The 15,928-nt window shown below is 51.4% G+C and overlaps 1 protein-coding gene across 1 annotated transcript; it reads right to left on the bottom strand.

Annotated features, from left to right (window-relative positions):
- Positions 1-9,969: 9,969 nt before the first annotated feature.
- PROK1 (prokineticin 1) lies at positions 9,970-14,389 on the bottom strand. Its single transcript, XM_029230982.1, has 3 exons — positions 14,318-14,389; positions 11,623-11,748; positions 9,970-10,089 (listed from the first exon to the last, which is right to left on the bottom strand). Exons 1-3 carry the CDS (start codon positions 14,387-14,389, stop codon positions 9,970-9,972), a joined length of 318 nt encoding a protein of 105 aa, XP_029086815.1.
- Between the last annotated feature and the right edge of the window lie 1,539 nt (positions 14,390-15,928).

Consider the following 15,928-nt stretch of genomic DNA (forward strand, 5'->3'; position numbering starts at 1 on the left):
AAACCCCAGGCCCCCCTTTCCAGGAATTTGGATCCAGCAGCTCTGGGACAGAGCACAGCACTCTGGGTACCTAACGAGCACCCTCAAGTGATGTCCACCACCAAGGAGGGTTGGGCAGCATTGCTGTGGGGTCCACCTCATTACAACCCGGTGAGGTGGCAGAAGTCACTGTCCCCAAGTAGCAGAGGTGCAAACAGACTCTGAGAACCCCTGACCCCTCAGGGAGCTGAGTTGAGAATCTGAACCTTTGGTCCCAGTGCCACCAGGAGGGACTGGACAACCAGACAGAAGGTGGGGGGGGGGGGGGGGACAGAGCACCCCGTGGAGGGGAGAAAGCAGGTAGGAGGTGGGGAAAGCAGCGTCTGGGAAGAAGGGCGGGAGATGATGGTGACAGCATATGGCCCCATTTCTGATTGTCCCCAGCTCCCCAGGAGCTCAGGGCATCCCTGGGGCAACCAGCGAAGGCCTTCCTGGCCCACAGACTGCAGTCTCCATGGGTCTCCCCTGGTCCAGGGCTCCTAGGAGGGTGCAGGCTGTCCAGCGGCGTGGTGGCCACAGGAGGCCTTTCCCATGATCAGAGGTGCCCACAGGCCCTAAGGAAAGGAAGGACCAACTACCCCGGGAGCAGACTACTGACAGACCACCACTAAGTGACCTCACAGCTGCCCGTTGCCAGTTAGGGCCCTGGGGCCATCTTGTCCACCGGAGGCTCTTCAGGGAGCCCAGCTGGGGCTCAGTGCCCTGCTGGGGCCAAATCCTCCCAAGAGCGTAGTCTCCCCATCCCCTACCCCCTGAGACAATCCTCCCTCTGCCCCTCCCCATGAGGCATCCCCCAGGCGCCTTCTCAGTGTCCCTCCCTGGAGGCTAGTGAGGCCAGATAAGGCATCCTGACCTGCGCTCTCAGATGTGTGATTCCCCTCCCCTCACCTGGGAGTGAGCTGTGGGCTACCTCTGCCCCTGGGGCTCCTTATGGAGATTCCCGTCCCCAGCAGGCTCCTGGGGCGGGACAACCCCAAGCCGAGGGGCCTGGACCTTATTTTCTGCTGCCCTGATTCCCCAACACCCCCAGCTGACACCGAGCATCCGTTTGGCAGCTCAGATGCGGGTCTCTTGCAGCTGGGCCCCAGATGGGGGCCTGGGAGCATATGTAGGACACGTGTTCGCATCCTAGCGGGGGCCTTGGGACACCAGTGCTGCCGCCTCACCTGCAGGTCTTCCTAGCACCCAGGTGGGGCCCCAGCAGTCCGCCTTCAAGTGATCGAAAATTATAGCCTCTTGGGGGGGCCCTCTCTTTGTGTTCCTCTTCCGCCTTTGCCACTTGGGTGACTAAGGTTTTCCCAGGGACAGTCACACCCACTTTGAAATCTAATTCTGGATGGACACAGACCCAGGCCCAGCCTCTACCCCGTTCTCCCTGCCTTCTCTCCTGTCTTGCCCATCCTTGTTTTAATATAAAGGCCACACTCTAGATTGACTGGAGCTTTTCCTAATGGAAAGTAGTCTCTCAGTCCCTTGGGGGAAAAAGTAGCATTTTCATTATATGTTTAATTTATTTCCTGCAAAGGTTGGGGTGACAGACAGGGTAGGGCAACGTTTCTCAGGGGGTGGAGGTGCAGGGACCACCTGCATCAGTCACAGCTGGAGGGGGCTTGTTAAAGGCTCCACTGAATCTGGGTCTCTGGAGGTAACCCAGGAACCAGCATTTAACATCATGCTTTGGTCTTCTGTGTACACTGAGGCTTGGAAACTGCAGGTCTACGGGGTGAATGACATTTCCTAGTTACTGGGGCCACCAGCCACCGAGATGTCTATCTCAGGGGACACACATGCTTTGGCAGGTTTAATTTGAACACAATCTGGGAAGAGCCAGAATAAAATTCAGAGCCCACTCTCCTTATGCTTTTTCTAGAAAAAAAAATTGAATAACGCAGTATTAAGATCATAGCCCATATTGAGCAAACATTCCTTTGTACTTGAAAACAGTGACTCATGTGTATAAGCAGGGTATTAAGAAGCTCTTAGATAAGATTTGTGTATCTATGTTCCCAAATGGAGTGTTATTGAGCTTTACCCACATAAGCCTGTGCTTTTATTTTTTTAATTTTTTTTATATTTATTTATTTATTTTGGCCGCACCAGGTCTTAGTTGCATCACGCGGGATCTTCGTTGTGGCATGCGGAATCATTTTTAGTTGCGGCATGCAAACTCTGAGCTGCGGCATGCAAACTCTGATTTGCGACATGCGTGCGGGATCTAGTTCCCCGACCAGGATCGAACCTGGGCCCCTTGCACTGGGAGCACAGGGTCTTACCCACTGGACCACAAGGGAAGTCCCAAACCTGTGCTTTTAAATGACATAATAATAATGGAGCGTGATCCGGACAAACCAGGATTTCTTCCTACCGTGTTCAAATTCTGGGGAAGGAAAACGCATCCAAGAGCAGGTTTTTGTTTCTTCCTGGCAGTTTTATGAGTTTACCTCACTGAGGAGATGCCCCAGGTAACACTGCCTTAGTGTGTCCGGCAGAGAGATCCCAGTACTGACTGTCTGAGACGTCTTCATAAATAAACAAAAAAATGTATAAAACATTCCCACAATGCTTTCAAGGGCCAGGGCTATCCTAAGCACTTTGCGTGCACTGACATTTAATCCTCACAGCACCCCTAAGAGGTAGGTAGTATTGTTACGTAACCAAACTTGGGTCTCCTTGCCTGTGCTCTCAGTAAATCCAGTCTACCGACGCCAGTCTACTTCACCAGGTTGTGGTGAAGGAAAGTGCAGTGTTTATTGCAGGGAGTCCGGGCAGTTAAGATTCAAAGGATGCAAACTCCCCAGTGGCTTTCAGGGAAAGGTTTTTAAAGACAGAGTGAGGGAGAGGGTTGTGGGGTGTGTGATCAGCTCATGGACATTCTTCTGATTGGTTGGTGGTGAGGTAAAGGGGGGGTCAGCATTATCAGCCTTCCGGTTCCAACCGTTCTGGGGTCTACGTGCTTGTAGGCAGCACACAGTTAACTTCTCCCACCTGCTGGGGGTTTCAGTATCTGCAGAACTGCTCAGAGAACATGGCTCAGGCTATTATCTCCAGTCCTTGACTTTGTTTAATGGCTAAACTATTATTATTTTGTCTTGCTTGACTGTTTTCCTTTCTGCATTTTCTCACTTCTCTGATTTTACCTTTATTCTCTGGAACTCAGGGAAGGCCTAGGAGGCTAAAGTTTTTGTACAAACAAGAAGCAGGCGGGGGCTTCCCTGGTGGCACAGTGGTTGAGAGTCCGCCTGCCGATGCAGGGGACACGGGTTCGTGCCCTGGTCTGGGAGGATCCCACATGCCGCGGAGCGGCTGGGCCTGTGAGCCATGGCCGCTGAGCCTGCGCGTCCGGAGCCTGTGCTCTGCAACGGGAGAGGCCACAACAGTGAGAGGCCCGCGTACCGCCAAAAAAAAAAAAAAAAAGAAGCAGGTGGAGGACATGAGGAGATTTGTCCCGGGAAGACCCCATAGGGTGCTGCTCAGTTACCCTATTACTAGTGTTGGCATTTTACAGACAGGGAAACTGAGGCAGAGAAGCTGAGTAAATTGCCCACAGTCCCTATCTAATTAGCAGCCTGACCAGGGTTCAACGTCACACAGTCTTGTGCTGTTAACCACTGTGTCACCCCAGTAGCAAGGCAACTTTGCTGCTAATTCCGTGAGATTCGCCAACAGAGCAAAATGCAAAATGACAAGAAAATGTCAAGCTGCCATTTGACAGAGTTGTGTACCTGGTCCTCGGGACTTAGTTTCGTGACAGAATCTCACAGGCTCCTCTATGCCTTGTCTCTTGTCAGCACTGTGCCCGTGCCTTCGTATTCGTCAGCATTTCTCTCTGCTTAGGCCCAGTTAATCCTCCTCACTAATCTTCAGCCCCCAGATAGAGGCCCCTCTGTCCTCACTAGGTCGGGAGCTTTTTCCTGCCCAGGATGAGGCAAGGCCCTCCGGGGGCTCTGATCCCTTTTAAGAACCACACCTATGTTTTTCCTCCAAGGTGCACTAATATTTAAATGAAACAAAAGTCCCTATGGTCCATGGGCAGTGGAACCTTCCAAGCAGGGGGCTGAGACAAGAAAGAATCTTCTGGATGGAGGACCTCCTGTGGCCTGGGCCCAGTGGTCCTCCTGAGGCCCACACACTGTTCTCTCAGGCTCATGGCTGGCTGCAGGCTCCCAGGAGGCCCTTTCTTTATAAACTTTGAGTGGAAGTCTTCAGTGGCAACTTGCAGAGGTCGAGAGGGGCTTCAGGGGGCCAAGGGGGAAGCCGAGTCTTTGCCAACCTAAAAGTTGTTCTCCGCAGTGACTCTACGGCTTTGAGCTTCTGAGGCTAGGGATGGCCCCTGACCAGGGTTGGAACAAGGAGTGGGTCATATTTCACCCTTATTCCTACCCAGGATCCTCTGTCCGGAGCCTCTGTCCTCTGGCTGTGCAGCTGCTCCAGCCCGGGCCTCCACCATTCAACCCTGAGGACACAAACAGGACTCAGACACTGCCCTTCCTTCTCCCGCGGTGGAGGCTGACCTAGACATGGATGCTTTCTAAGAGCAAGTGCCAACTCGCTGTCTGCAGTGTGTCCTTCGTGTTGATGGATGCGGTGGAGATGGGAGATGCATTTGAGTTGACCTGCAGGATACATGGAAGTCACCAGACATCAGAGGAAAGCAGAGCATTCCCCACAGAGGGAGCAACCTGGGCAAAGACACACGTGGCATCCTCCACAAACTGAGACATTCCTGAGGCCGGGAAGCCTGGTGGGGAGGGTGGGAGAGACAGGGAGAGGGTGACAGGCCTGGACCACAACGGGCTTTTCGCTCCCTGACTAGACTGGGCTTTCTCCTTTTTTGCTGAGAAGCCATTGGGGGAATTTTTCATGGAGAAAGAACCAGGGAAATGCGCTGCCTAGAAGGATGACTGGTGGACACACAGGGGTGGAAGTTAAGGGGAAACTGGAGGCAGAGAGAATAGGTGGAAGCAGTTGCCCCAGACCACACCAGGCAGGATGAGGGCTCAGACACAGCAACGGCTGGAGGGAGAAGGGGCAGGGTCGAGAGACGTTTAAGAGGTAATAGAAGTAGAATTTGGTGGCCAGTTGACAAGGAGCTCAGGAAGAAGGGACAGTAGGAGACAGAAAAGTCTTAAGCTTCAGACTTGATACTAGGGGGCAGTGGAAGCACTAACCATCATGACCAGCAGAGAAAACGAAGATTTGGAGAGAGAGGCAGCTCTTCCTGTGCCGTGCCCTGGTGCACACAGACAGGCCAGTGGGGCATCCAGTCATCTTCCTCTGACCCCCATCCACCTCCACTTTCCTAATCCTGGAGATGCCGTGAGAGGAGATGTCTTACAGGAAGATGACAGAGGCTTCCAGGAAAGAAGTTTGTAAGGTGGGACCAGACCCAAAGGGGCAATTAAGCATTTATCCTGCACTCCTTACTGTGGAAGCCCTCTTTACAGAGGTGGAAACATTGTCCCTCTAAACCTCTGATTGAATCTAACACTTGGAATGTCTGGGGAGTGGTTCCCATCTGCTTTGAGAGGTTTCATCATTCTGATGCTTCCATCTTTCCCACCTCAGCTCTTCTGTGCCATCCCCACTTTAGCCAATAGATGGCACAAGACTCCACCAGTTGGGAAGGAAGGGTTGCAGCAAATAAGGGGAAGTCGGGCTGTCACTAAAGGGACCCACATCTTGAAGGGCTGCCCATTTACTTCACCTAATTCTAACTCTTAATTCGTCTAAAATATATTCTTATTATGGATATATTATTCTTATAATTTGATTCTTTTTATAACTATGTTTATGAAGAATATATCCTTGAATATAAAGAATTCTCACAAATATACTTTTCTTAGCCTCCGCAGCCTCCCCTGTGTTCTCTCCAGTCTTCAGGAAAAAAACCAGGGAACTGGAGCAGAGACCAATTATCCATTCCTTGAAATTCTGATACAGAAAGTGAGAATCAGTCCAGTTAGTGTAAAGGGAAGGTTCGACCCATCCATGGGTCTGCAGATCAGCCAGCTCCCTGTGGGGATGGAGAGGGGTGCCCCTCGTGCCTGCAGCCACCCCGCCTCTGCGCTCCCTGCACTGAAGCCTGCAGCGATGCCCCACCCAGGCTGGCTCTGCTTGCAGAGGGTGGCAGGACTGGGAAAGGCCTCACACATAGCATGACCTGGCAGCAGCCAGCGGTTCCTGGAGATCCAAAGGACAGGATGGGCAAACTGGATTCCTGGACGTGGAAAGGAACTCTGTAGCCAGTACCTGAGCCTGAAAGTCAGGGACAAGGAGACTCATGGGCTGGAAGAAGGGGACAAGTCCGCAGAGCAGGAGTCAGTATCTGTCAACAGAGCCAAACTGAAGAACACGTCCTGTGTGGGCCACAGGCCCGGGCTGGGTGGGTCCTGCAGTAAAGCTTGTCCTGAGTACACCCTGGGCAGAGCTGTGACAGGGTCAGGGGCAAATAAGGGAAGCCAGGAGCCCCTAGACCTCAGAAACCAGTTTTCTCAGAGGCTTCTGAGAAACACAAGGACACAACGTGTTTTCATCTTTTTTTTTTTTTTAACATCTTTATTGGAGTATAATTGCTTTACAATGGTGTGTTAGTTTCTGCTTTATAACAAAGTGAATCAGCTATACATATACATATGTTCCCATATCTCTTCCCTCTTGCATCTCCCTCCCTCCCACCCTCCCTATCCCACCCCTCCAGGTTGTCACAAAGCACGGAGCTGATCTCCCTGTGCTATGCGGCTGCTTCCCACTAGCTATCTATTTTACGTTTGGTAGTGTATATATGTCCATGCCACTCTCTCACTTTGTCACAGCTTACCCTTCCCCCTCCCCATATCCTCAAGTCTAGGCTCTAGTAGGTCTGTGTCTTTATTCCCGTCTTACCCCTAGGTTCTTCCTGACATTTTTTTTTTCTTAGATTCCATATATATGTGTTAGCATATGGTATTTGTTTTCCTCTTTCTGACTTACTTCACTCTGTATGACAGACTAGGTCCATCCACCTCACCACAAATAACTCAATTTCATTTCTTTTTATGGCTGAGTAATATTTCATTGTATATATGTGCCACATCTTCTTTATTCATTCATCTGTCGATGGACACTTAGGTTGCTTCAATGTCCTGGCTGTTGTAAATAGAGCTGCAATGAACATTTTGGTACATGTCTCTTTTTGAATTATCGTTTTCTCAGGGTATATTCCCAGTAGTGGGACTGCTGGGTTGTATGGTAGTTTTATTTTTAGTTTTGTAAGGAAGCTCCATACTGTTCTCCATAGTGGCTGTATCAATTTACATTCCCACCAACAGTGAAAGAGGGTTCCCTTTTCTCCACACCCTCTCCAGCATTTACTGTTTGTAGATTTTTTGGTGATGGCCATTCTGACTGGTGTGAGATGATATCTCATTGTAGTTTTGATTTACATTTCTCTAATGATTAATGATGTTGAGCATTCTTTCATGTGTTTGTTGGCAATCTGTATATCTTCTTTGGAGAAATGTCTGTTTAGGTCTTCTGCCCATTTTTGGATTGGGTTGTTTGTTTTTTTGATATTGAGCTGCATGAGCTGCCTGTATATACTGGAGAGTAATCCTTTGTCAGTTGCTTCATTTGCAAATATTTTCTCCCATTCTGAGGGCTGTCTTTTCGTCTTGTTTATGGTTTCCTTTCCTGTGCAAAAGCTTTTAAGTTTCATTAGGTCCCATTTGTTTATTTTTGTTTCTATTTCCATTTCTCTAGGAGGTGGGTCAAAAAGGATATTGCTGTGATGTATGTCATAGAGTGTTCTGCCTATGTTTTCCTCTAAGAGTTTGATGGTGTCTGGCCTTACATTTAGGTCTTTAATCCATTTTGAGTTTATTTTTGTGTATGGTGTTAGGGAGTGTTCTAATTTTATACTTTTACATGTAACTGTCCAGTTTTCCCAGCACCACTTATTGAAGAGACTGTCTTTTCTCCACTGTATATTCTTGCCTACTTTATCAAAGATAAGGTGACCATATGTGCATGGGTTTATCTCTGGGCTTTCTATCCTGTTCCACTGATCCATATTTCTGTTTTTGTGCCAGTACCATACTGTCTTGATTACTGTAGTTTTGTAGTATAGTCTGAAGTCAGGGAGCCTGATTCCTCCAGCTCTGTTTTCTTTCTGAAGATTGCTTTGGTTATTTGGAGTCTTTTGTGTTTCCATACAAATTGTGAAATTTTTTGTTCTAGTTCTGTGAAAAATGCCAGTGGTAGTTTGATAGGGAGTGCATTGAATCTGTAGATTGCTTTGGGTAGTAGAGTCATTTTCACAACGTTGATTCTTCCAATCCAAGAACATGGTATATCTCTCCATCTATTTGTGTCATCTTTAATATTTTTCATCAGTGTCTTATAATTTTCTGCATGCAGGTTTTTTGTCTCCTTAGGTAGGTTTATTCCTAGATATTTTATTCATGTTTTCATCTTATGTTTTGCATTTTCCTAGACTAGGGATTGAGGTGAGAAGGCACCATGGGGTTAGTAGCCTAGCACTTAAGAGATATTCCCAGCCCCTGGTTCAGACACAGGCTCAGGGCCTCACCAGCCCATCCTTGATATGGACTTTCTCACCCACACACGGTGAACTGAGTGGCATCAAGTATTTGACACTAAACAAAAGGGGCTAAATTTCAGAAAAGGGAGCTGCCACCATCCTGAGCTCACTAATGGTCTTCCCACCCAGATGCCAGCTCACAGCCCCCTCCTGTACCCAATCCACCTGAACCACACCCTCTCTGCCCAGAGCCCACTGAGCTGCCTTGAGCCCTTCATTAAAAGAGACCCTGAATCCACTTTCTCCAAAAAATTGCCCCAGCTGGGTGGAGGAACTCCAGTCGCATCTCTCTCCTACCTGTACACAGCCCAGTCCTGTCCCCTCCCCACATCCCCACACCAGTGCAGCAGGAACACCATGGCCACTCGCCCCTTTTTCATGCTTTTATTCTGCAACTAGTGATCAGTGTGCACAGCTTCCAGCATCAGCATGCTGACCTGGGCAAGCCTCGGGCAGGGGCCAGATGTGAGGTGTTGAGTGAGGCTGGTGTTTCAGACGAGATGGAGACCAGTGATATAACACCCAGACAAACTGCTTTGAACTTCAGGCAGACCTCACTCTCTAGAGAAGATGACTTGTTTAGATGCGGGGCACATGCAGCCTGGCTGTGGTCCTGGATGGTAGTTGCCTCCTGTGTCCGAAATCAGTGATCGGCCTGCCCCACCCCCGCTCCTGACCCCTCCCCAAGCTGGCCAGATGCCAGAGGCCTCCTCAAGGTCACAGACCTGCTCTTGACCCTTGGAAGGAGCTGTCGAAGGTAACTCCCTCATTGCCACCTAAAATGTCAACAGCTGGTTTAGACTGAACCACCACCATCTGCGTTTCATGGGGAGGCGGTGGGACTGGGGGCATCGCTGGGTAACGTAACTTGCGCTACGAGGGGCCTTGGAGGCCCACAGTTCTGGCCCGGGGGGCAGGCCACAGGCTGGCCCCATAGAAGCCGTCTGGAGGCCGACTGACCTCCTGGCTCCCCACGCCTTCCTCGAGCTCACCGACTCAAGCAGAAGAGTACATGCAGGACGGAGAGAGGCAGGGCAGGCAGATGGAGACATGAGGAAGGAATATGTTCCTGCTACTTGCAGCCCCTCAGGCAGCCTGAGCAGAGCACACAGACTACTCCCAGGACCACAGCCACCAGCCTAGACCCTGCAGGTCACCCTGTGGCGTGTGTCTCGTGGGTGCACCTGTGTGCGCTAGGGAGGAGGGGGGTAGGTAGGCAGTGCGGGGAGTGGGGATGCGACAGCAGTGGGTTGCAGGATTGGGCCACAGGGCAGAAATAAAAGTCCAAGAGAGACCACCCCAGCCTGTGCTCAGGAAGAGGCCCGGTGTGTGTCCGGAGACCAGACAAGCTCCTACAAGTTGACGTTCTTCAAGTCAGTGGAGCAGCGGTACCTGCCATCCCGGCCTCTGGAGCACAGCAGGCTGGGCAGACAGGGGCAGGTGTGGTGCTGGCGTTTTCTGAAGAAAGGGACCTGGGGAGAGAAGAGGAGAGGGTGGCACCTTCACCAAAGGGAGATGGGCCCTCAGGGGAGGAGCCTCTGGCCGGCCCAGCCCTGGCCAATGTCTCTCTGCCACCATCCCAGCACAACAAAAACAGTTTTACAGAGGAGGAAACTGAGGCACAGAGTGGCTAAGCAACGTGCCAAAATCACACAGCCAGCTTGTGGAGGAGCCAGGATTTGAACGCAGGCAATCTGGCTGTGACACACTGTGATCAGCCACAGCCCTAAAACCCCACAGGCCCTCACACTGCCCACCCGGGGCCCCTCGCTGACCCAGCACACGTGATCACTCACAAACTCACACCTACATCCGTAACTGAATATCACTTATAGCTCACCCATTATACTCTCCATCCCGTGTTGGGTGCCGGGGATGTAGCTACACAGGACGTGGTCCCTGCCGGGTGATTCACACCCAGAGGAGGGCGAAACCACTGAGCTTTCCTCAAAGGGGCTGAATAGGAGAGGTTCAGAGCATAGGTAGTCAGGCAGCCTGGGCTCCAGTCCTAGGTCTGCCACTTCCCAGCTGTGTGGCAACTGACAAGCTATTTAGCTTCTCTGTGCCTCAATTTATTGTCTGTAAAATGGATTAATAATAGAGGCTACCACCTATGGTTGTAAAGGGGTTTACACTATAAACCTAAAGAGGTTTAAACTTACAAAGAGCACTTAATACGAAGGGTGGCACATAGCAAGCACTCCGCATTAGCTTGTATTACCTCTGCTGCCTGCTTTGGGAATATAGATCGGCGGCTGAACCCCCTGACACACCCCAAGGCCACGAGGACTGTGCTTTGTCCCGTCTGTCTCCCCCCACCTCCTCACTCCCAGGCAGACCCTGCCAGGGAGGACCACAGCCGGAGGATGCCCCTGGGTGCAGGTGTGCTCCCCAGAGGGGCTTGAAGGGCGTCCTGGAGCACAGGAAGCCCCGGGAAGGGTGTACAAGCCCACAGTTGCTGTGCGTCCACCTCACGTTCAGAAGCTAAGGCCTTGTGGCCTTTCTGTGCCCTCTGGGCTGGGAGCTCCTGAGGGAGCAAGGCATGCGCTGGGCACCTGGGGCACAGAAGGGTGAACCTCCTTAAAGTGTGTGCACCAGGGGCCTGGCCAGCCTCACCCTGCCCCTCCCCCACCCCAGGCCCTGGCTGGGAGCCCATTTTACAGTCTTCCCACGTCGTGTTCTTGAGGGAAGGATGCCGTGCAGCAAAGGGCATTCAGGGGCCTCTCAGAGCTGGAATTCATCAGATCAGCAACAAACATCAGACGTGTCAGTCTACTCCCCTCGTTGTATGCATGAGGTGATTGATGCCCAGGACCCTTCAGCAAATGAGGAGCTGGGGTCCCAGCCCCCAGGTCTAACAGGCTGTGTGATTGGGACCCCACTGCACCCCAGGCCACCCCCAAAGCAAGGAGGCAGTGAGATATTCCTAGACTGGAGTCAGAACACTGTGGTCCAGTGCCGGCTCTGGCTCGTGGCCTTGTGCCCTGAGCAAGTGTGGGCAGTACCTTGTGGCTGCCGGGGTAGCACTCCTCTCCTTCCCACCCCAGCGGGGTGCACACCCGCAGCCCACGCAGCCACAGGCTGACTGCGCAGCAGGTGCCCGCCCCACACTGGACGTCCCGCTCGCAGGCCTGGGGGGTGGAAGACAAAGGGGTCGTTAGTGCCCATTAGGCCCATCCCAGAGAAACCAGAAGGGACGCACATCCAAAAGCCCTTGAGAGAGGTGCTGGGAACAGCACCCAGGCCGCGGCCTTCCGGGACACCTAGGGCAATGCTGCCCCCACGCCTCTCTCGGCAGGATGCTCGGGGCTCAGCTGGGCAGCAGACCTGGATCGGAGGAGTCCCCAAGCTCCTTCGAGGTCACTCGGTAGGGAGGCTGTCCTCTTCTGACGGGACTAGAGCTTAGGAGATGGAGCTTTTCTAGCACCAGGAGATGCTCAGTGGATGCTGGTGGGATTGAATTAATTCAAATCCTTAGACGGGGGAGGACCCCAATGGCCTGCACCCCAGGGTGTCAGTGCTGAGTTTCTGTGGATGTGGACTCTCCAGCCCTCACCTGGCAGCACTCAGGATTAGTGCCTCCCCTGACCATGGTGTCCCCCTCGGTCCTCACTAGAAGCCCAGCCTCATCTGTGGGTCCAGCACCCCTTGACAGGTGTTTCCCCTGGGGCTTCTCTGCTGACCTGCCTGGCCCCCAGAGAGGGATGGACCCCTCTTGGGCTGGGCTCCCAGAGCAGGGGCTAAGTGACCTGGAAGGTGCCGTCTGTATAGCCACACAAGCCCACTTTAAACAAAAGCCTGGATTGGGAAAGACAGAACTGAAAGGCTCCAGACTCACAGGAGGCCACACTGGAGAAGCACCCAGGCTTTCCACTTCCAGAGAAGCTTTGCGGCTTTTCTGAGCCAAAATTGGGAGCGGGATTTGGGCTCTTATTTACCAACACAAGGCCATGGAGGGCCCTCTGGCTGCCTGTGGGGCAAGGCAGGAACTGTAAGACCCGCAATGTGCTCGGCCCCAGGAGGAAAGTGGGAGATGCCGAGGCTGCTCGTCACGCAGAGGAGGTGTAGGTGGCAGTCACCTTGCCACTCAGGTCTCCAGCCTAGTGAGGGCACTTCTCACACACCAGCCGGTCCCTGAAAGCTCAGGGTTAGGGCCGAGTAGACCCCACCTGACTTCCACCAGAGAGGTGGGGCATCGCTGTCGCCCTCTGGGAAGAGGGACCCCCCAGACCTGCATTTGGGATGGTCACAGTCCTGGGAGCAGGGGAGTGCGGGGATGGTAGAACGCAGCCTCTTCCTGAGGGTCAGACTCAGGGCAGCAGCAAGGCCTGGAGCACAGAGGGAACAGTTCTAACTACCTGTGGTCGGGTCTGTCATGTGTGTCCTCTTATCGCAGCTTCCTCTCCTTCTGTGCTTTGCAAAGCGTCAAACTGGAGCCTTTACTAGGAAGATATTTCCTCATCTCTCAGACCTGCCTCCCACGCCCCTCCGCTCCCCCATCCCGGGCCAGACTCAGGGTCAACCCGCTGCACCCGTCCCTCTCGACGGGGTAACCACGGCTTCTATCCTCTGCTCTTACCCTCCTGATCTCCAAGCTACACAATAGGAAGACGGCCTTTGGTGGTTTACATTCATTAGGTATAATTCTGCCCTGACAGTTGTATTTATGCTCTGGGTCTCCAAAGCATTGGCTTGCCTTTGATACTTGTTCTTCTTTGAAACTCAGTCTTTTTCCTCTAAAAGGGAGAAGAAAGAAATTTCCCTTTCTGTGAACATTAAAATTAATCCAATTCCAGGAATGGTTTGGCCTTTCTCTACATTTCCATTCTCTGTGTAAAAAGTTAGAGGAAGTTGAAACAAAAGTGAATGTCCCTCTTTTCTTTTTTTTCTGGTGGCTTTTATCTGGAAAACTCTCAGGTAAGCCATTACTTTCTGTTTTGGTAAGAATTGTCCCACCACTGTCACACAACATGTGCCCATGTGAGGGCAGGTCCAGGTGAAGCCAAACTTCTGAGAGAGAACCACAGTTGGGGTGTCTCGAATACTATGATGTGCCCGCCCGGGTGTGCCCACAGTGGGACCGGATTTCTACTTGTTATCCGACACTTGCTTATGGGTCACTCAGCCAGATGTTGGTGTCGCCCTTATTCTTATCAGACCTGGGCACCAAGTGAAAACACATAAACCATAAGGGAAGGAAAGAGTTTCAGGACAGGCTTTCTTTAAGAGTAGAGAAAGCAGAGATTAAACGTACCCAATAGAAGCTAAATAAGGTCACAGTCTTTAAGTCAACTTGCTACGTAAATTACACTTGACATGTGGTCTAGATCATATATGAAAACCAAAGTTTACACAAAAGATAGATTAGGGGGTGCTAATCCACATTCTAAAAGAAGTCATTATTACACAATAGGAATCTTCTGTTGACCAAAGTTCCAAACTTCAGAATTTGCAATGCTCTCCTAATGCATTGAGAGCAGAATTTGATTTACACACAGTTTCTCAAAAGCAGATAAATCCCCTTTAGCAGAGTGAGGTCTAACTAACGTGAAAATTCTGTGAAATGCCTCTCGGAAGTGCTGTCTGGCGGCTGGTTCCCCACGCCCTTGGTTTGCCTCCTGTTCAGTTCCTGGCTCACAACCCATGCAGACCCTGACGTCCTCCCAAAACCCAGGGAGTAGAGAATATTGGACGACTTACCCCTGTGATCACGGCACAGTCGGACACAGTCACAAGGAGGAGCATGACTGAGACTCGCGTGGTACCTCTCATGGTCACTTTGGGGTGATGGCAAACACTGCCGTCTCCGCTCAGCCTCAAGCCCGCCAGCTGGGAAGGCCAGGCTCTCCCCAGAGATTTATACCGTCCAATCCAGGCTGCCCATGGATGCCTGTCTCCTCTATTCTCTTCCTCTTCACACTGTTATTCAGATAATCTCAGAGATGGAGATGAGACCTGAATCCCTAATGACATCAAATCACCACCAAAACCAATAAATGAACCATCGGCGGCAGTGACGGTTGCTCTGACTCTCAGGACGCAGAGATCCAGTCGGCTCTGTGCATCGTACCCCACAGTACTCTCTGCCTCTGGGACATCCTTCTATTCTGCTTGGGGCGGGGTGGGGAGGGCTTTGGCAATAAATCAAGGGATTTACAGCATCACCATTTACCTTTCCCTGCGCCAAACCGTGTGACAGACGCTCAGGATCATCGGTTCCGTCACACGCAAGCCAACAAGAATAATCTGGGCACTTAACTGTCCACTCAGCACGAGCTGGGGGCTGAGAGGACACAGTGGGAAGGCAGTGTCCCTGGTGCCCTAGAAGGTTAAAATTCCAATGGGGAGACATGAGACAGTGAGAAAACAAGGCCAGGTTTGTGGGGTTGATGTTCCTGAAAAACTCACAAGGAATCGCCCTCTAAGAGGCTCAGGAACCAGAGGGCAGAAGATGAGCCAGGCCACAGGTCCCTGTGGAAAAGCGTGCTTGGGCTGGGCTGCAGCTAAAAGGTACCAGGAGCCACGCGCCTTCCTGTTTTATGCGTTGAGCCTGAGAGCGGCCTTATCCAAGGGCGAACAAACACCGTGGTGCAGACACCAGTCCTAGGGAAGGTGACTCTGGACACGGCCCCTCCTGCTGTGTGTGGAAGCGCCTAGCCCAGATCTCCCCATGCCAGCCGACTCAGAGAGCTCCCAGGACCCTTTACCAGACAATCCCCGCTTCTCTCCACAGTGATAAAAGCCATTGGCACCCAAGTTACGTCCCCCAATATGCTAATAGGTGTTATGCACAGAAATACATGAACATAAGATTTCCACAGTTGAAGCTCTGGGAAACACTGATTGTACAGTTCAACTAGCTTTTTTACTGAAGGATTTTTCAGAGCCTTTCATATGCTAACAAGCATTTGAAAAACCAAGCAGAGAAATGCAACTTGTAGTTATTTCCTAAAAAGATCCATCCACCAAACGCTTTTTTCTTGGAGTGTCTCAGGGGAATAGGGCTCCCACATAGACACGCTGACAGGCATTTATGAGTGCAAAGAGAGAGGACCCAGCACAGCAGCTCAGATAAGACCCCAGAGACAGATTGGGGCGTTGACTTCTTAACCCAGGGTCATTAGTTTCATGACCCTGAGAATAGCGAGAATCTCTCTAAGCCTCAGTTTTCTCATCTATAACATGGAGTTAAGAGTAGCACTTACATCATGGGGTTTTGTGAGTATTCGTCCATTATTTATTCGTTGACTATATATTTCTTCACAACTACTATATTGAAGGCACCGTTCTTGGTGCTGGAAATAGAGCAGT

Source organism: Monodon monoceros, unplaced genomic scaffold (genome assembly GCF_005190385.1).
Source record: "Monodon monoceros isolate NGI ecotype Baffin Bay Population unplaced genomic scaffold, NGI_Narwhal_1 Super_Scaffold_18, whole genome shotgun sequence".
Lineage (NCBI taxonomy): Eukaryota > Metazoa > Chordata > Mammalia > Artiodactyla > Monodontidae > Monodon > Monodon monoceros.

Bases quoted from the DNA above. Each gene is read 5' to 3' on its own strand.
- PROK1 (XM_029230982.1), bottom strand. From the start codon at position 14,389: ATGAGAGGTACCACGCGAGTCTCAGTCATGCTCCTCCTTGTGACTGTG. The intron at 11,749-14,317 runs GTAAGTCGTCCA...TCCACCCCCCAG, and splicing joins ACTGTGCCGTGATCACAGGG to GCCTGCGAGCGGGACGTCCA. The intron at 10,090-11,622 runs GTACTGCCCACA...TTCTCTCCCCAG, and splicing joins GCTACCCCGGCAGCCACAAG to GTCCCTTTCTTCAGAAAACG.